Source organism: Oncorhynchus mykiss, unplaced genomic scaffold, assembly GCF_013265735.2.
Source record: "Oncorhynchus mykiss isolate Arlee unplaced genomic scaffold, USDA_OmykA_1.1 un_scaffold_173, whole genome shotgun sequence".
Classification (NCBI taxonomy): domain Eukaryota; kingdom Metazoa; phylum Chordata; class Actinopteri; order Salmoniformes; family Salmonidae; genus Oncorhynchus; species Oncorhynchus mykiss.
Genome location: NW_023493670.1, coordinates 219,703 through 241,675, shown reverse-complemented (window position 1 = coordinate 241,675; position 21,973 = coordinate 219,703). Strand labels below are relative to the sequence as shown.

The 21,973-nt window shown below is 41.5% G+C and overlaps 1 protein-coding gene across 3 annotated transcripts; it reads right to left on the bottom strand.

Annotated features, from left to right (window-relative positions):
• Nucleotides 1-368: 368 nt before the first annotated feature.
• LOC110514247 (zinc finger protein 501-like) lies at nucleotides 369-16,281 on the bottom strand. Of its 3 annotated transcripts, XR_005041829.1 has the most exons (4): nucleotides 15,495-16,281; nucleotides 7,523-7,605; nucleotides 3,393-3,626; nucleotides 369-693 (listed from the first exon to the last, which is right to left on the bottom strand). XR_005041829.1 is itself a non-coding variant. In XM_036972567.1 (3 exons), the coding sequence occupies exons 1-3, from the start codon at nucleotides 15,910-15,912 to the stop codon at nucleotides 632-634; spliced, it is 714 nt and encodes a 237-aa protein (XP_036828462.1). In that variant the 5' UTR covers nucleotides 15,913-16,223; the 3' UTR covers nucleotides 386-631. The 3 variants fall into 3 exon arrangements, 2 of the variants coding, with proteins under 2 accessions (XP_036828462.1, XP_036828461.1); XM_036972567.1 differs by lacking the exon at nucleotides 7,523-7,605 and having other exon boundaries at nucleotides 386-693; nucleotides 15,495-16,223; XM_036972566.1 differs by lacking the exons at nucleotides 369-693; nucleotides 7,523-7,605 and having other exon boundaries at nucleotides 2,485-3,626; nucleotides 15,495-16,237.
• Nucleotides 16,282-21,973: the final 5,692 nt, after the last annotated feature.

Genomic DNA, 21,973 nt, shown 5'->3' with positions numbered 1-21,973 from the left:
TCAGCCGCCACCTCATGTTTCAGTCACCACCTCATGTTTCAACAAGATAATGCACAGCCCCATGCCGCAAAGATCTGTACACAATTCCTGGAAGCTGAAAATGTACCAGTTCTTCCACGGCCTGCATACTTACCAGACATGTCACCCATTGAGCATGTTTGGGATGCTCTGGATCGACTTGTACGACAGTGTGTTCCAGTTCCCGCCAATATCCAGCACTCCATGCGAAGGAGATGTGTCGCACTGCATGAGGCAAATGGTGGTCACACCAGATACTGACTGGTTTTCTGATCCACAACCCTACTCCTTCTTTATGGTATCTGTGACCAACGGATGCATATCTGCATTCCCAGTCATGTGAAATCCATAGATTAGGGCCTAATGAATTCATTTCAAATGATTAATTTCCTTGTAGAAAAAAAAGAGGAGGAAAGGAAGCACTGCTAAGGAACACAACATTGTGGTAGATAGAAGGTGCTCTTTGGTGAAAGGGGTAAATTGGTCATTAAAAAGAAAGGAGGACCAATGCACTCTTCATATAATTAATTAAAATGGCTTTATTTGTATGGCATGTTCAATTGGAAACAAAGTTTAAAAAAATATTTCACACGTTTCGGCTGCACGGCTTTCGTCAGGGAGTACAGAGAAATGTTAATACGTTGTCCTCTTTTGAACAGCTTTTTCCAATCGGCCCTAATTGGAAGAGGGGGTGGTTACACAATTGATTGGACAACACCTAGTAAGAAATACTATACACGTTAAAATGTGAAATACTGTAGATATGTTATTAAAACAAAATTCAACTCAAAGCTAGAAGCATCAGAATGCCTGGAAAGGTAGATCAAACCTTTAAATATGACTTTGCCCAGTCATATATAAGGGTGGAACTAATGACTTTGCCCAGTCATATATAAGGGTGGAACTAATGACTTTGCCCAGTCATATATAAGGGTGGAACTAATGACTTTGCCCAGTCATATTTAAGGGTAGAACTAATGACTTTGCCCAGTCATATATAAGGGTGGAACTAATGACTTTGCCCAGTCATATATAAGGGTGGAACTAATGACTTTGCCCAGTCATATTTAAGGGTAGAACTAATGACTTTGCCCAGTCATATTTAAGGGTAGAACTAATGACTTTGCCCAGTCATATTTAAGGGTAGAACTAATGACTTTGCCCAGTCATATTTAAGGGTAGAACTAATGACTTTGCCCAGTCATATTTAAGGGTGGAACTAATGACTTTGCCCAGTCATATATAAGGGTGGAACTAATGACTTTGCCCAGTCATATTTAAGGGTAGAACTAATGACTTTGCCCAGTCATATTTAAGGGTAGAACTAATGACTTTGCCCAGTCATATATAAGGGTGGAACTAATGACTTTGCCCAGTCATATTTAAGGGTAGAACTAATGACTTTTTCCCAGTCATATTTAAGGGTAGAACTAATGACTTTGCTCAGTCATATTTAAGGGTAGAACTAATGACTTTGCCCAGTCATATATAAGGGTGGAACTAATGACTTTGCCCAGTCATATATAAGGGTGGAACTAATGACTTTGCCCAGTCATATTTAAGGGTAGAACTAATGACTTTGCTCAGTCATATTTAAGGGTAGAACTAATGACTTTGCCCAGTCATATATAAGGGTGGAACTAATGACTTTGCCCAGTCATATTTAAGGGTAGAACTAATGACTTTTTCCCAGTCATATTTAAGGGTAGAACTAATGACTTTGCCCAGTCATATTTAAGGGTAGAACTAATGACTTTGCCCAGTCATATTTAAGGGTAGAACTAATGACTTTGCCCAGTCATATTTAAGGGTAGAACTAATGACTTTGCCCAGTCATATTTAAGGGTAGAACTAATGACTTTGCCCAGTCATATATAAGGGTGGAACTAATGACTTTGCCCAGTCATATTTAAGGGTAGAACTAATGACTTTGCTCAGTCATATTTAAGGGTAGAACTAATGACTTTGCCCAGTCATATATAAGGGTGGAACTAATGACTTTGCCCAGTCATATTTAAGGGTAGAACTAATGACTTTGCCCAGTCATATTTAAGGGTAGAACTAATGACTTTGCCCAGTCATATTTAAGGGTAGAACTAATGACTTTGCCCAGTCATATTTAAGGGTAGAACTAATGACTTTGCCCAGTCATATTTAAGGGTAGAACTAATGACTTTGCCCAGTCATATTTAAGGGCGGAACTAATGACTTTGCCCAGTCATATTTAAGGGTAGAACTAATGACTTTGCCCAGTCATATTTAAGGGTAGAACTAATGACTTTGCCCAGTCATATTTAAGGGTAGAACTAATGACTTTGCCCAGTCATATTTAAGGGTAGAACTAATGACTTTGCCCAGTCATATTTAAGGGTAGAACTAATGACTTTGCCCAGTCATATTTAAAGGTTAGAACTACCTTTCTAGGCACTCTGATGCTTCTAGCTTTGAGTTGAATTTTGTTTTAATAACATATCTACAGTATTTCACATGTTTAACGTGTATAGTATTTCTTACTAGGTGTTGTCCAATCAATTCTGTAACCACTCCCTCTTCATGTGATGTGAAATATCAATTTCCACACTGGAAGTAGTGGTAAAGATTCTATCTCGTGTGTATTCTCTCATGTACTTTAAGATTCTGTGATGTGGTAAAACATTTTCCACACAGAGAGCATTGGTAGGGCTTCTCCCCTGTGTGTGTTCTTTCATGCACTTTTAAGTGCCCTGACAGGGTGAAACTCTTCCCACACTGGGAGCATTGGTAAGGCTTCTCCCCGGTGTGTGTTCTCTTATGTTCTTTCATGTGCCCTGACCGGGCAAAACGCTTTCCACACTGGGAGCATTGGTAGGGTTTCTCTTTTGTGTGTATTCTCATGTGTATTTTTAGGCCTCCTGATTGTGCAAAACTTGTTCTACACTGGGAGCAGTGGAACGGCTTCTCCCCTGTGTGTTTACTTTTGTGTTCTTTCAATTGAACTAATGTGGTAAAGCTCTTTCCACTCTGGGCGCATTTGTAAGGCTTCTCCCCCGTGTGTGTTCTTTCATGCACTTTTAGGTGACTTGACAGGGTAAAACGCTTCCCACACTGGGAGCATTGGTAAGGATTCTCCCCTGTGTGTGTTCTCTTATGGTCTTTCAAGTGTCCTGACTGGGTAAAACTCTTTCCACACTGGGAGCATTTGTAGGGTTTCTCTCTTGTGTGTGTCCTCGTATGGGTTCTCAAGTACCCTGACTGGGTAAAACGCTTCCCACAATGGGAGCATTGGTAAGGCTTTTCTCCTGTGTGTATTCGTTCATGTATTTTTAAGTTCCCTAACTGAGTAAAATGCTTTCCACAGTGGGAACAGTGGTGTGGTCTTGCTAAATGCTTCTCACCTGTGTGTGTTCTTTCATGCACTTTTAGGTGTCCTGACAGGGTAAAACGCTTCCCACACTGGGAGCATTGGTAAGGCTTTTCTCCTGTGTGTATTCGTTCATGTATTTTCAAGTTCCCTAACTGAGTTAAACTCTTTCCACACTGGGAGCAGCAGTGTCGCCTTGCTGGGTTGGATGTCTCTGGTTCCTCTGAAGGACTCTTCCCACTGTCAGAATGAAAGTCTGTTCTCTTTCCTGCCAAAGACAAACAGATTATTTAACTCGAAAATGAGATTTACTGAAGAAATGTGTGTTTAAAGTATTTATGGTTGTGAAACAGTCTTGGTAGTGGTAGGATGGCAGTAGTCATGGTAGGGTGTTATGCGGATAAAATAAACATTGCTTTTAAAGCTGATACAACATACTCTCAGAAGCACAGTGGACTTTGTTTCACGTCTTTAGGCCTTACCATTGCTGAGATATTGCAATTGGTGTGACCGAAGTCTGGGTCAAAAGGTCATTAAATACGATGTCATATCTGGGCAAGAGTATCTGCTGGCGTCGTGCTTGACTGCCGCGTACTGCCTGGTACCTGTTTAGTTAACAGTGTTTGTTTTTCATTGGTTTTTTTTGTCTACTTTTAGGCCTGTTATTTTTGTCAACTTTTAGAGCTAAGGGAGTTTTGTGACTTTTACCACCTTGGTTTAATAGTGCTAGCTAGCTTGCGTATTGGCTGTTTTTCCTACGTCTGAGTCTGGACTGCACTGGTTTGATAATATCCACCTGTTTAGCTTCTTCCTCTGATTGCTGGCCTCCTGGTTCCCTGACCCAGCTCTGGATTATTGCCTTGGGAATGTGTTTATTTGGGATTTCCCTCGCCATACATACTCTGACTCTCCCTCGCCATACATCTCTCTGGAAAACCCATCAGATTACCCTCTGACTCTCCCTCGCCATACATCTCTCTGAAATACCCATCAGATTACCCTCTGACTCTCCCTCGCCATACATCTCTCTGCAATACCCATCAGATTACCCTCTGACTCTCCCTCACCATACATCTCTCTGAAATACCCATCAGATTACCCTCTGACTCTCCCTCGCCATACATCTCTCTGCAATACCCATCAGATTACCCTCTGACTCTCCCTCGCCATACATCTCTCTGGAAAACCCATCAGATTACCCTCTGACTCGCCATACATCTCTCTGGAAAACCCATCAGATTACCCTCTGACTCTCCCGTGGCCATACATCTCTCTGGAATACCCATCAGATTACCCTCTGACTCTCCCGTGGCCACACATCTCTCTGGAAAACCCATCAGATTACCCTCTGACTCTCCCTCGCCATACATCTCTCTGGAAAACCCATCAGATTACCCTCTGACTCTCCCTCGCCATACATCTCTCTGAAATACCCATCAGATTACCCTCTGACTCTCCCTCGCCACACATCTCTCTGGAAAACCCATCAGATTACCCTCTGACTCTCCCGTGGCCATACATCTCTCTGGAAAACCCATCAGATTACCCTCTGACTCTCCCGTGGCCATACATCTCTCTGAAATACCCATCAGATTACCCTCTGACTCTCCCTCGCCACACATCTCTCTGGAAAACCCATCAGATTACCCTCTGACTCTCCCTCGCCATACATCTCTCTGGAAAACCCATCAGATTACCCTCTGACTCTCCCTCGCCACACATCTCTCTGGAAAACCCATCAGATTACCCTCTGACTCTCCCGTGGCCATACATCTCTCTGGAAAACCCATCAGATTACCCTCTGACTCTCCCTCGCCATACATCTCTCTGGAAAACCCATCAGATTACCCTCTGACTCTCCCTCGCCATACATCTCTCTGGAAAACCCATCAGATTACCCTCTGACTCTCCCGTGGCCATACATCTCTCTGGAAAACCCATCAGATTACCCTCTGACTCTCCCTCGCCATACATCTCTCTGAAATACCCATCAGATTACCCTCTGACTCTCCCGTGGCCATACATCTCTCTGAAATACCCATCAGATTACCCTCTGACTCTCCCTCGCCATACATCTCTCTGGAATACCCATCAGATTACCCTCTGACTCTCCCTCGCCATACATCTCTCTGGAAAACCCATCAGATTACCCTCTGACTCTCCCTCGCCATACATCTCTCTGGAAAACCCATCAGATTACCCTCTGACTCTCCCTCGCCATACATCTCACTGGAATACCCATCAGATTACCCTCTGACTCTCCCTCGCCATACATCTCTCTGGAAAACCCATCAGATTACCCTCTGACTCTCCCGTGGCCATACATCTCTCTGGAAAACCCATCAGATTACCCTCTGACTCTCCCTCGCCATACATCTCTCTGGAATACCCATCAGATTACCCTCTGACTCTCCCGTGGCCACACATCTCTCTGGAAAACCCATCAGATTACCCTCTGACTCTCCCTCGCCACACATCTCTCTGGAATACCCATCAGATTACCCTCTGACTCTCCCTCACCATACATCTCTCTGGAAAACCCATCAGATTACCCTCTGACTCTCCCTCGCCATACATCTCTCTGGAAAACCCATCAGATTACCCTCTGACTCTCCCGTGGCCACACATCTCTCTGGAATACCCATCAGATTACCCTCTGACTCTCCCTCGCCATACATCTCTCTGGAATACCCATCAGATTACCCTCTGACTCTCCCTCGCCATACATCTCACTGGAATACCCATCAGATTACCCTCTGACTCTCCATCGCCATATATCTCTCTGGAAAACCCATCAGATTACCCTCTGACTCTCCCGTGGCCATACATCTCTCTGGAAAACCCATCAGATTACCCTCTGATTCTCCCTCGCCATACATCTCTCTGGAATACCCATCAGATTACCCTCTGACTCTCCCTCGCCATACATCTCTCTGGAAAACCCATCAGATTACCCTCTGACTCTCCCTCGCCATACATCTCTCTGGAAAACCCATCAGATTACCCTCTGACTCTCCCTCGCCACACATCTCTCTGGAAAACCCATCAGATTACCCTCTGACTCTCCCGTGGCCACACATCTCTCTGGAAAACCCATCAAATGACCCTCTGACTCTCCCTCGCCATACATCTCTCTGGAAAACCCATCAGATTACCCTCTGACTCTCCCTCGCCATACATCTCTCTGGAAAACCCATCAGATTACCCTCTGACTCTCCCGTGGCCACACATCTCTCTGGAAAACCCATCAGATTACCCTCTGACTCTCCCGTGGCCACACATCTCTCTGGAAAACCCATCAAATTACCCTCTGACTCTCCCTCGCCATACATCTCTCTGGAAAACCCATCAGATTACCCTCTGACTCTCCCTCGCCATACATCTCTCTGGAATACCCATCAGATTACCCTCTGACTCTCCCTCGCCATACATCTCTCTGGAAAACCCATCAGATTACCCTCTGACTCTCCCTCGCCATACATCTCTCTGGAAAACCCATCAGATTACCCTCTGACTCTCCCGTGGCCATACATCTCTCTGGAAAACCCATCAGATTACCCTCTGACTCTCCCTCGCCATACATCTCTCTGGAAAACCCATCAGATTACCCTCTGACTCTCCCGTGGCCATACATCTCTCTGAAATACCCATCAGATTACCCTCTGACTCTCCCGTGGCCCGGCGTAGCTCCTGCCTCCCCCCTCTGCTTATTTGCCGGCTAGCTCTACGGCCCCTTCCTTGAAGCGCTTCTCTTCCTGGCTGTTGCTCTGGTAACCCAGCCCCTATGAAGCAAGGTAAGACAAAGCAACCCTAACATTTCATCAGTCCTCTGCCTCAAATATTGTTCATATGAAGCGGAAGATGTTAATCTGTGTTGTTGTTTGTGTCGAATTGCTTTGCTTTATCTTGGCCAGGTCGCAGTTGCAAATGAGAACTTGTTCTCAACTAGCCTACCTGGTTAAATAAAGGTGAAATAAATAAATAAATAAAAAAATAAAAACGCAATCTTAGCGAGAGGGCAAACCCCAGAAATATATGTTGGGTATCTCAGATTGTTCTGGTAATTCCCACATAGAAACTTAATGTGGAGACCTATTCATGCTTCCATTAAGACCCTATGATCTGTGAACCGTTCATGATACGGACAACATCTCGGTGTCTTACACCCCTTATAGCAGGGTTCCCCAACTTCCGGCCCGCGGACCGAATTTGGCCCACAGGTGTTTTTATTTGGCCCACCAAGTTTTCTGTGAAGAAAAAAATAATATTTATTTATATATATATTTATATATAAAGTGTTATTGTTGGACATGAGACAACAACAAAAAACACCAGAAAAATCAGCTCCAAGTTTTTAATTTAAGAAATGACCCTTTTTGCTTCTTTTTAGATTGTTTCTTTTAAACACGTCACATCTCTCTGAAGATATCTCCCATTTTATACATAGAAATGTACATTGTAGGTCATTAACCAATCACATCCCTCCTTGACGATTGCACATTCAGCAAATCGCCAACAGAGAGAGGTCCCTTTTTTTAATGCATTTTCACATTCACTGTGTTGGTGAAGCTCATAAAATGAAGCACAGCTTCAAAATGAACAAGAGAGCCCACTCTGGACATGTGAAGTAGGCCTAATTGAGGAGTACACTTTGACAAACAATATGCCTTCAAATGAACCAAATTAAAAAGGAGAACTTTTGAGATAAAATGAATATTTGAATGTTGAATAAATTGAAACTGACAGTATAACGACACCTAGATGTTGTCTGCATCATGTAGGGGTCAGAGGTCATGGGGTCTGACAGTATAATGACTAGATGATGTCTGTATCACGTAGAGGTCATAGGGTCATACAGTTTAATGACTAGATGTCTGTATCATGTAGGGTTCAGAGGTCATGGGGTCTGACAGTATAATGACTAGATGATGTCTGTATCACGTAGAGGTCATAGGGTCATACAGTTTAATGACTAGATGGCTGTATCATGTATGGGTCAGAGGTCATGGGGTCTGACAGGAGGCATGTAGAGGTCTAAAATGGGCCTAAAATGGCCACTTTCATCCTGATTTTCTCAAAAACGGTTTGTGATACAAATGTTTAAAAAAACATACATCCTTCCTCCTAATTACGTTTTTATGTGAGAATGACCAATACAATCTGAGATGCCCCCCAACATGTTGGGCTATCCTGGTGTAGAATCACTACTACACATGGCTTCTATCCTGGTGTGGAATCACTACTACACATGGCTTCTATCCTGGTGTAGAATCACTACTACACATGGCTTCTATCCTGGTGTAGAATCACTACTACACATGGCTTCTATCCTGGTGTAGAATCACTACTACACATGGCTTCTATCCTGGTGTAGAATCACTACTACACATGGCTTCTATCCTGGTGTGGAATCACTACTACACATGGCTTCTATCCTGGTGGAGAATCACTACTACACATGGCTTCTATCCTGGTGTAGAATCACTACTACACATGGCTTCTATCCTGGTGTGGAATCACTACTACACATGGCTTCTATCCTGGTGTGGAATCACTACTACACATGGCTTCTATCCTGGGGTGGAATCACTACTACACATGGCTTCTATCCTGGTGTGGAATCACTACTACACATGGCTTCTATCCTGGTGTAGAATCACTACTACACATGGCTTCTATCCTGGTGTAGAATCACTACTACACATGGCTTCTATCCTGGTGTGGAATCACTACTACACATGGCTTCTATCCTGGTGTAGAATCACTACTACACATGGCTTCTATCCTGGTGTAGAATCACTACTACACATGGCTTCTATCCTGGTGTAGAATCACTACTACACATGGCTTCTATCCTGGTGTGGAATCACTACTACACATGGCTTCTATCCTGGTGTGGAATCACTACTACACATGGCTTCTATCCTGGTGTAGAATCACTACTACACATGGCTTCTATCCTGGTGTGGAATCACTACTACACATGGCTTCTATCCTGGTGTAGAATCACTACTATCACTACTACACATGGCTTCTATCCTGGTGTGGAATCACTACTACACATGGCTTCTATCCTGGTGTAGAATCACTACTATCACTACTACACATGGCTTCTATCCTGGTGTGGAATCACTACTACACATGGCTTCTATCCTGGTGTAGAATCACTACTATCACTACTACACATGGCTTCTATCCTGGTGTAGAATCACTACTACACATGGCTTCTATCCTGGTGTGGAATCACTACTACACATGGCTTCTATCCTGGTGGAGAATCACTACTACACATGGCTTCTATCCTGGTGTAGAATCACTACTACACATGGCTTCTATCCTGGTGTGGAATCACTACTACACATGGCTTCTATCCTGGTGTGGAATCACTACTACACATGGCTTCTATCCTGGTGTGGAATCACTACTACACATGGCTTCTATCCTGGTGTAGAATCACTACTACACATGGCTTCTATCCTGGTGTGGAATCACTACTACACATGGCTTCTATCCTGGTGTAGAATCACTACTACACATGGCTTCTATCCTGGTGTAGAATCACTACTACACATGGCTTCTATCCTGGTGTGGAATCACTACTACACATGGCTTCTATCCTGGTGTAGAATCACTACTACACATGGCTTCTATCCTGGTGTAGAATCACTACTACACATGGCTTCTATCCTGGTGTGGAATCACTACTACACATGGCTTCTATCCTGGTGTAGAATCACTACTACACATGGCTTCTATCCTGGTGTAGAATCACTACTACACATGGCTTCTATCCTGGTGTAGAATCACAACTACACATGGCTTCTATCCTGGTGTAGAATCACTACTACACATGGCTTCTATCCTGGTGTGGAATCACTACTACACATGGCTTCTATCCTGGTGTAGAATCACTACTATCACTACTACACATGGCTTCTATCCTGGTGTGGAATCACTACTACACATGGCTTCTATCCTGGTGTAGAATCACTACTATCACTACTACACATGGCTTCTATCCTGGTGTAGAATCACTACTACACATGGCTTCTATCCTGGTGTGGAATCACTACTACACATGGCTTCTATCCTGGTGTAGAATCACTACTACACATGGCTTCTATCCTGGTGTAGAATCACTACTACACATGGCTTCTATCCTGGTGTGGAATCACTACTACACATGGCTTCTATCCTGGTGTAGAATCACTACTACACATGGCTTCTATCCTGGTGTAGAATCACTACTACACATGGCTTCTATCCTGGTGTGGAATCACTACTACACATGGCTTCTATCCTGGTGTAGAATCACTACTACACATGGCTTCTATCCTGGTGTAGAATCACTACTACACATGGCTTCTATCCTGGTGTAGAATCACTACTACACATGGCTTCTATCCTGGTGTAGAATCACTACTACACATGGCTTCTATCCTGGTGTGGAATCACTACTACACATGGCTTCTATCCTGGTGTAGAATCACTACTATCACTACTACACATGGCTTCTATCCTGGTGTAGAATCACTACTACACATGGCTTCTATCCTGGTGTGGAATCACTACTACACATGGCTTCTATCCTGGTGTGGAATCACTACTACACATGGCTTCTATCCTGGTGTGGAATCACTACTACACATGGCTTCTATCCTGGTGTAGAATCACTACTATCACTACTACACATGGCTTCTATCCTGGTGTGGAATCACTACTACACATGGCTTCTATCCTGGTGTAGAATCACTACTATCACTACTACACATGGCTTCTATCCTGGTGTAGAATCACTACTACACATGGCTTCTATCCTGGTGTGGAATCACTACTACACATGGCTTCTATCCTGGTGTAGAATCACTACTATCACTACTACACATGGCTTATAACCTGGTGTGGAATCACTACTACACATGGCTTCTATCCTGGTGTAGAATCACTACTATCACTACTACACATGGCTTCTATCCTGGTGTGGAATCACTACTACACATGGCTTCTATCCTGGTGTGGAATCAGTACTACACATGGCTTCTATCCTGGTGTAGAATCATTACTACACATGGCTTCTATCCTGGTGTAGAATCATTACTACACATGGCTTCTATCCTGGTGTAGAATCACTACTATCACTACTACACATGGCTTCTATCCTGGTGTAGAATCACTACTACACATGGCTTCTATCTTGGTGTGGAATCACTACTACACATGGCTTCTATCCTGGTGTAGAATCACTACTACACATGGCTTCTATCCTGGTGTAGAATCACTATTACACATGGCTTCTATCCTGGTGTGGAATCACTACTACACATGGCTTCTATCCTGGTGTAGAATCACTACTATACATGGCTTCTATCCTGGTGTAGAATCACTACTATCACTACTACACATGGCTTCTATCCTGGTGTAGAATCACTATTATCACTACTACACATGGCTTCTATCCTGGTGTGGAATCACTACTACACATGGCTTCTATCCTGGTGTAGAATCACTACTACACATGGCTTCTATCCTGGTGTGGAATCACTACTACACATGGCTTCTATCCTGGTGTAGAATCACTACTACACATGGCTTCTATCCTGGTGTAGAATCATTACTACACATGGCTTCTATCCTGGTGTGGAATCACTACTACACATGGCTTCTATCCTGGTGTAGAATCACTACTACACATAACTTCTATTCTGGTGTGGAATCACTACTACACATGGCTTCTATTCTGGTGTAGAATCACTACTACACATGGCTTCTATCCTGGTGTGGAATCACTACTATCACTACTACACGTGGCTTCTATCCTGGTGTGGAATCACTACTACACATGGCTTCTATCCTGGTGTAGAATCACTACTACACATGGCTTCTATCCTGGTGTAGAATCACTACTACACATGGCTTCTATCCTGGTGTAGAATCACTACTACACATGGCTTCTATCCTGGTGTAGAATCATTACTACACGTGGCTTCTATCCTGGTGTAGAATCATTACTACACGTGGCTTCTATCCTGGTGTAGAATCACTACTATCACTACTACACATGGCTTCTATCCTGGTGTAGAATCACTACTATCACTACTACACATGGCTTATATCCTGGTGTGGAATCACTACTACACATGGCTTCTATCCTGGTGTAGAATCACTACTATCACTACTACACATGGCTTCTATCCTGGTGTGGAATCACTACTACACATGGCTTCTATCCTGGTGTGGAATCAGTACTACACATGGCTTCTATCCTGGTGTAGAATCATTACTACACATGGCTTCTATCCTGGTGTAGAATCATTACTACACATGGCTTCTATCCTGGTGTAGAATCACTACTATCACTACTACACATGGCTTCTATCCTGGTGTAGAATCACTACTACACATGGCTTCTATCTTGGTGTGGAATCACTACTACACATGGCTTCTATCCTGGTGTAGAATCACTACTACACATGGCTTCTATCCTGGTGTAGAATCACTACTACACATGGCTTCTATCCTGGTGTGGAATCACTACTACACATGGCTTCTATCCTGGTGTAGAATCACTACTACACATGGCTTCTATCCTGGTGTAGAATCACTACTATCACTACTACACATGGCTTCTATCCTGGTGTAGAATCACTATTATCACTACTACACATGGCTTCTATCCTGGTGTGGAATCACTACTACACATGGCTTCTATCCTGGTGTAGAATCACTACTACACATGGCTTCTATCCTGGTGTGGAATCACTACTACACATGGCTTCTATCCTGGTGTAGAATCACTACTACACATGGCTTCTATCCTGGTGTAGAATCATTACTACACATGGCTTCTATCCTGGTGTGGAATCACTACTACACATGGCTTCTATCCTGGTGTAGAATCACTACTACACATAACTTCTATTCTGGTGTGGAATCACTACTACACATGGCTTCTATTCTGGTGTAGAATCACTACTACACATGGCTTCTATCCTGGTGTGGAATCACTACTATCACTACTACACGTGGCTTCTATCCTGGTGTGGAATCACTACTACACATGGCTTCTATCCTGGTGTAGAATCACTACTACACATGGCTTCTATCCTGGTGTAGAATCACTACTACACATGGCTTCTATCCTGGTGTAGAATCACTACTACACATGGCTTCTATCCTGGTGTAGAATCATTACTACACGTGGCTTCTATCCTGGTGTAGAATCATTACTACACGTGGCTTCTATCCTGGTGTAGAATCACTACTATCACTACTACACATGGCTTCTATCCTGGTGTGGAATCACTACTACACATGGCTTCTATCCTGGTGTGGAATCACTACTACACATGGCTTCTATCCTGGTGTAGAATCACTACTATCACTACTACACATGGCTTCTATCCTGGTGTGGAATCACTACTACACATGGCTTCTATCCTGGTGTAGAATCACTACTATCACTACTACACATGGCTTCTATCCTGGTGTAGAATCACTACTACACGTGGCTTCTATCCTGGTGTGGAATCACTACTACACATGGCTTCTATCCTGGTGTAGAATCACTACTATCACTACTACACATGGCTTCTATCCTGGTGTAGAATCACTACTATACTTTATTAACACATGGCTCCACACCATAACTCGCAGCTCAGACACTTGAGTCAGGACAAAGTGGAGTTAATCTGCCTCCTGATTGGCCCTTAACCTGCCTAGTGATTTGAGTTGAATGATTTGTTGCCATAGAAACTTAGCTGGCTAAGAGGTAAGCCACCTTCAACGGTTATCCTTAGTTGAATTCAGAATTGACTCTGTCCAGGACTCTATATTTAATATTCCCCTCCATCCACATCGACTGATGGACAAGACTCTGTCCAGGACTCTATATTTAATGTTCCCCTCCATCCACATCGACTGATGGACAAGACTCTGTCCAGGACTCTATATTTAATATTCCCCTCCATCCACATCGACTGATGGACAAGACTCTGTCCAGGACTCTATATTTAATGTTCCCCTCCATCCACATCGACTGATGGACAAGACTCTGTCCAGGACTCTATATTTAATATTCCCCTCCATCCACATCGACTGATGGACAAGACTCTGTCCAGGACTCTATATTTAATGTTCCCCTCCATCCACATCGACTGATGGACAAGACTCTGTCCAGGACTTTATATTTAATATTCCCCTCCATCCACATCGACTGATGGACAAGACTCTGTCCAGGACTCTATATTTAATGTTCCCCTCCATCCACATCGACTGATGGACAAGACTCTGTCCAGGACTCTATATTTAATGTTCCCCTCCATCCACATCGACTGATGGACAAGACTCTGTCCAGGACTTTATATTTAATATTCCCCTCCATCCACATCGACTGATGGACAAGACTCTGTCCAGGACTCTATATTTAATATTCCCCTCCATCCACATCGACTGATGGACAAGACTCTGTCCAGGACTCTATATTTAATGTTCCACTCCATCCACAGCGACTGATGGACAAGACTCTGTCCAGGACTCTATATTTAATGTTCCACTCCATCCACAGCGACTGATGGACAAGACTCTGTCCAGGACTCTATATTTAATGTTCCACTCCATCCACAGCGACTGATGGACAAGACTCTGTCCAGGACTCTATATTTAATGTTCCACTCCATCCACAGCGACTGATGGACAAGACTCTGTCCAGGACTCTATATTTAATGTTCCACTCCATCCACAGCGACTGATGGACAAGACTCTGTCCAGGACTCTATATTTAATGTTCCACTCCATCCACAGCGACTGATGGACAAGACTCTGTCCAGGACTCTATATTTAATGCTCCACTCCATCCACTGATGGAGAACCTATTATATTCATACAGAGCGCAGGAATGTAAATCAGCTCTCTACCTTTATCAAAGAAAGAACAGTAGAATGCATTTAATCCATTGTTACGTTTTGTTGGTGGTCTCCACTATTTGTAACTTCAACAATCCCTACAGTACAGAAGAACAACATATTCAACTGTACAATATCAGTACAATACCCCCTTAAAAAACACACACACACACACACACACACACACACACACACACACACTCAACGTTTTTACCCGTTTTTGAGACAGTACTCACTGGTGTTAATGATATCTCCAGTCTCCTCTTCCTCCAACGAGACAGTCATCTCCTCCTCTTTCACTCTAAAAACGTCTTCCTCTACCTTTACTGTCATCGCCGCCTCCTCTTTCACTCCAAACAACGCATCGTCTTGTTTCTCTTCAACCTCTTCTTTCACGGTAAAATCTTTCTCCTCTTTCACTCCAAAAAACGCATCGTCTTGTTTCTCTTCCTCCTCTTCTTTCACGGTATAATCATTCTCCTCTTTCACTCCGAAAGCTTCTTTCTCTTCTTCTTTCAATGTACCAGCTTCACCCTCTACTTCTTGTTTTACTGTAACAGCCTCCTCTTCCTTCTCCTCTTTCACGGGAGTTTCTGTCTCCGTCCATCCGACCTCCCCTTCTTTAGCAGGGAGGGAGTTGTTTAGGGAGCTCATATTCGGAGATGTTATCTAGCTAACGTTAGCTAGTTACCGTTAGCGACTAGCCTAGTGGTAATGTAACCATCCAGCTAGCTGACTGACAACCACAACGTAAATATGCTATTAAATTGGGTAACTGGTAGATACGACGAAAGTGTGTTGAAAACAAAATGGCTAATAATCACAGATAGCGTCTAAAGGGCTCCAATGTTTCTGCTATGTTTGTTAGCAAGCTGCTGAACAATGGTGGCCGACTAGCTGCTGTTGTGGTTGCCAGGTCTAGATACAATTTCTATCTATAACAATGACCACTCCAAACCCGCCCAGAAGGCCTGAAAACGAACGCACCCTCTAAAAAAAACTAAAACAACATTTCGCAGCAACATCGGAGTTGCCAGATTTAGTCAAACTCCTTTTCCAGGACGTTATCGAGCGATTTAACGATTTAAGTAGGAATATCAACTTAACTTGCAACAATGTAAGAAGCAACATTCGGTTTCCCATTGAAACAATAATTATTGCGAGCTAAAGGTGACTAAAAATAATTGAATTATGTCGCAAGAGAAATTATAATTCGCCATCATTAAATTTGCCGTATCATTTTCCATCAATGGATGTCGATTTAACTCGTTTGTCTGTTATGATTGTAAATAAATCCCGTATGGCACGTGCATAATAGCTACAGATAAATCCAACAGGAGAGTGTGAGGGATGAAAGTTGGACAGAGGATCTCAACCTCTGTGCAAGAAACACTTGGATGAATTATAAAAACGAATGTTAGGCAATTTTCTGGCAATTGTGACGTTATTGTGTCCCAGATGTTAAGACTACAAATCGTTAAGACTACAAACGTTTGTCATTTCAACAGGCATAGTTTTACTGACTAAACTCTGGGTTTATGACTGTAATTAACCTTTGCCATGGGTTGGTTAGCTAGATGCAGGTCACCTATAGTCCCCGATAGGCCTACATCTCATTTCAGATAGCCTTTCAGTAACCTGGGCAATATGTAAAATGATCGATTTAGGAGCTTGCTTAGTTCAAATGGACAGACTAATTTATTCGACATGAAGAGTGAAGCGTTTTCGAGGTAAGAAGCGCTTCCGTTGCCCTGCTGGAATAGGCTACTGAGGATGAGGTCGCATTAATATGGATATGAACTGAATAGGCTACTGAGGATGAGGTCGCATTAACATGGATATGAACTGAATAGGCTACTGAGGATGAGGTCATATTAACATGGATATGAACTGAATAGGCTACTGAGGATGAGGTCGCATTAACATGGATATGAACTGAATAGGCTACTGAGGATGAGGTCGCATTAACATGAATGAGTCTGTCCTCATGAATGTTCCATCAGTATTATTAAAACCCTCACTACCTCATGAATGTTCCCATCAGTATTATTAAAACATGGGACCATTCATGAGGTAGTGAGTGTTTTAATAATACTGATGGGGACATTCATGAGGTAGTGAGGGTTTTAATAATACTGATGGGACATTCATGAGGTAGTGACTGTTTTAATACTGATGGGAACATTCATGAGGTAGTGACTGTTTTAATACTGATGGGAACATTCATGAGGTAGTGAGTGTTTTAATACTGATGGGAACATTCATGAGGTAGTGAGTGTTTTAATACTGATGGGAACATTCATGAGGTAGTGAATGTTTTAATAATACTGATGGAACATTCATGAGGTAGTGAATGTTTTAATACTGATGGGAACATTCATGAGGTAGTGACTGTTTTAATAATACTGATGGGAACATTCATGAGGTAGTGAATGTTTTAATAATACTGATGGAACATTCATGATGTAGTGAGTTTTTAAAATACTTTTATGTCAACAACTTATCAATGTTATCATAACGTCATCACATTTTCATACACCTTTAGCTTGATGACGAGTTACACAAATTATCTCAATGAAACACAACGACTAAATTAAAGAGGTTTCAAGGTTAGAATAAATAAAATGAAAATGATATTAATCTATTTGTTAATTAGCATTTATAAATATCCAAATTATGAACATGAAGGGTTAATATCCAAATCATACAATGAGCATCTAAGGGTTTATGTACCAATCATACAATGAGCATCTAAGGGTTTATGTACCAATCATACAATGAGCATCTAGGGGTTTATGTACCAATCATACAATGAGCATCTAAGGGTTTATGTACCAATCATACAATGAGCATCTAAGGGTTTATGTACATGAGCATCTAAGGGTTTATATCCAATCATACAATGAGCATCTAAGGGTTTATGTACCAATCATACAATGAGCATCTAAGGGTTTATGTACCAATCATACAATGAGCATCTAAGGGTTTATGTACCAATCATACAATGAGCATCTAAGGGTTTATATCAAAACAAAATACACATTAATTTTTCCAATCTGATTTTAGATGTCTCGACATGTCTCGTCATGAAACAAAAGTAGGTCTAGATGTCAGAGATGGAATTAGATGTCAGAGATGGAATTAGATGTCAGATACAGAATTAGATGTCAGAGATGGAATTAGATGTCAGATACAGAATTAGATGTCAGAGATGGAATTAGATGTCAGATACAGAATTAGATGTCAGATATATATTAATTAGATGTCAGATACAGAATTAGATGTCAGATATATATTAATTAGATGTCAGATATATATTAATTAGATGTCAGATACAGAATTAGATGTCAGATATATATTAATTAGATGTCAGATACAGAATTAGATGTCAGAGATATATTAATTAGATGTCAGATACAGAATTAGATGTCAGATATATATTAATTAGATGTCAGATACAGAATTAGATGTCAGATATATATTAATTAGATGTCAGATACAGAATTAGATGTCAGATATATATTAATTAGATGTCAGATACAGAATTAGATGTCAGATACAGAATTAGATGTCAGAGATATATTAATTAGATGTCAGAGATGGAATTAGATGTCAGATACATAATTAGATGTCAGAGATGGAATTAGATGTCAGATACAGAATTAGATGTCAGAGATATATTAATTAGATGTCAGAGATATATTAATTAGATGTCAGAGATATATTAATTAGATGTCAGAGATGGAATTAGATGTCAGAGATGGAATTAGATGTCAGATACAGAATTAGATGTCAGAGATGGAATTAGATGTCAGAGACGGAATTAGATGTCAGAGATATATTAATTAGATGTCAGAGATATATTAATTAGATGTCAGAGATATATTAATTAGATGTCAGAGATGGAATTAGATGTCAGATATATATTAATTAGATGTCAGAGATATATTAATTAGATGTCAGATATATATTAATTAGATGTCAGAGATATATTAATTAGATGTCAGAGATATATTAATTAGATGTCAGAGATATATTAATTAGATGTCAGAGATATATTAATTAGATGTCAGAGATATATTAATTAGATGTCAGAGATATATTAATTAGATGTCAGAGATATATTAATTAGATGTCAGAGATATATTAATTAGATGTCAGAGATATATTAATTAGATGTCAGAGATATATTAATTAGATGTCAGAGATATATTAATTAGATGTCAGAGATATATTAATTAGATGTCAGAGATATATTAATTAGATGTCAGAGATGGAATTAGATGTCAGAGATATATTAATTAGATGTCAGAGATATATTAATTAGATGTCAGAGATATATTAATTAGATATATAAATATAATTTGTTTTCATGTGGCATGAACAAAAACACACTCCCTTTAAAAAAAACTCCCTTAAAGATAGAAGCAAAAGAGAGGTAGAAGTAAGCAGTGAACAGACTGTTGATCAGGAAGATGTCTCTGAAGTTCAACTGGGGGAGAGAGAAAAATAACAACCGGTTTAGACTCTGCCAAGTTGAACCACCCAGAGGCCAGGCGTCAGTTTAACATCATCCCTAAACAATATATTTAATCGTCCCCCACAAGGAAGTGGATAGGACCACCTACGCTTTTGAACCGGCCAATGGAAGAGGCTGGCAAGACAGTTCTGGGCTGTAGGAGGGAAAAACAGTCGCTATCATCCGCAACATGGAAGACAATGGAACAATGGAAAGATGTCAAGAAACGCATCAGGTGCATCAAATCTGAAAGACAAAAGCCCCCTGAATAGCCATATAAAAAACACTTTTGCCACTATGGAATCTCTCCCAAAATAGTCAATGTCATTAAGACTTTCTACACCGATTTCTGCTGTCAGGTTGTCTGTAATGGACAAGGATGCCCCCCCCCCCCCCCCAATGACTGGTTTATGACACAGATCCTGAAAAATGGCAAGAGGGGCATCAGATGGACCAGATCACCTCAACTCTAGAAGACCTGGTTTATGACACAGATCCTGAAAAATGGCAAGAGGGGCATCAGATGGACCAGATCACCTCAACTCTAGAAGACCTGGTTTATGACACAGATCCTGAAAAATGGCAAGAGGGGCATCAGATGGACCAGATCACCTCAACTCTAGAAGACCTGGTTTATGCAGATGAACCTGCTCTCCAGCAAGAAAAAAAAGTTGACAAGCTCAAACACATCCCTCCAAATTGGTTTGAAAAATCAATTAAAGAAAAGCAAGCTCATGAAGAAAAAAAACATAAAACAGACACATCCGTTAACACGGTCCAGTGTGGCTCAGTTGGTAGTAGCTTGCAATGCCAGTGTTGAGGGTTTGATTCCCACGGGGGACCTGTACGAAAACATATGCACTCACTGCTGTAAGTCTCTCTGGATACGAATATCTCTGGATATAGATACTTTTGTACCTGTTTCCTCCAGCATCTTCACAATGTCCTTTGCTGTTGTTCTGGGATTGATTTGCACTTTTCGCACCAAAGTACGTTCATCTCTAGGAGACGGGTCTCTTTTCTGAGCAGTATGACGGCTGCGTGGTCCCATGGGGTTTATACTTGCGTACTATTGTTTGTACAGATGAACATGGTACCTTCAGGCATTTGGAAATCGCTCCCAAGGATGAATCAGACTTGTGGATGTCTACATTTGTTTTCTGAGGTCTTGGCTGATTTCTTTTGATTTTCCCATGATGTCAAGCAAAGAGGCACTGAGTTTGAAGGTAGGCCTTGAAATACATCCACACCTCCAATTGACTTAAATTATGTCAATTAGCCTATCAGAAGCATCTAAAGCCATGTCATCATTTTCTGGAATTTTGCACAGTCAACCTAGTGTATGTAAACTTCTGACCCACTGGAATTGTGATACAGTGAATTATAAGTGAAATAATCTGTCTGTAAACAATTGTTGGAAAAAATTACTTGTGTCATGCACAAAGTAGATGTCCTAACCGACTTGCCAAAACTATAGTTTGTTAACAAGACATTTGTGGAGTGATTGAAAAACAAGTTTTAATGACTCCAACCTAAGTGTATGTAAACTTCCAACTTCAACTGTGTGTATATATATATATATATATACTACAGCAAGATAATGACCCAAAACATACCTCCAGGCGATGTCAGAACTACCTTAGAAGAAAAGAACAAGACGGTAGTCTTCAAATCATGGAGTGGCCAGCACAGTCTCTCCAGCCTTAAACCCCATGGTGCTGGTTTGGGATCAACTGTGCCAAAGGGCGAAAGCAAAGAAACCAGTGTAACACATTTGTGAGAATTTCTGTAACAATGTTGGGAAGAACATTCCAAACAATAATTTTATTTCCATTGTAGAAAGAATGCCACGAGTTTGTTCGGCTGTTATGTCTGCAAAAGGTTCTAGAAGAAAAAGAAACGCACACCTATTGAGGTGAGGTGCTGGCTAGCGGAGTAGAAAACTTGAAAACTCAAGAGAGCCGCACACTCTAGGAGCTCAGATGCAAAAATTTAATTACCAACAGCCAAGCTGTCTTCATCAGGGTATAATCACAAACACTGCGGGATGACTCGTTTATGTCGTGTCAAAAGACACAGGTGTCTGTAATCATGGCCAAGAGTGGCCTAATATCATTGGTTAATTATCAAATATTAAAATGTCACACAAAGAACAGCATACAAACAACAAATGGATAGCATACGATCATAGATTCA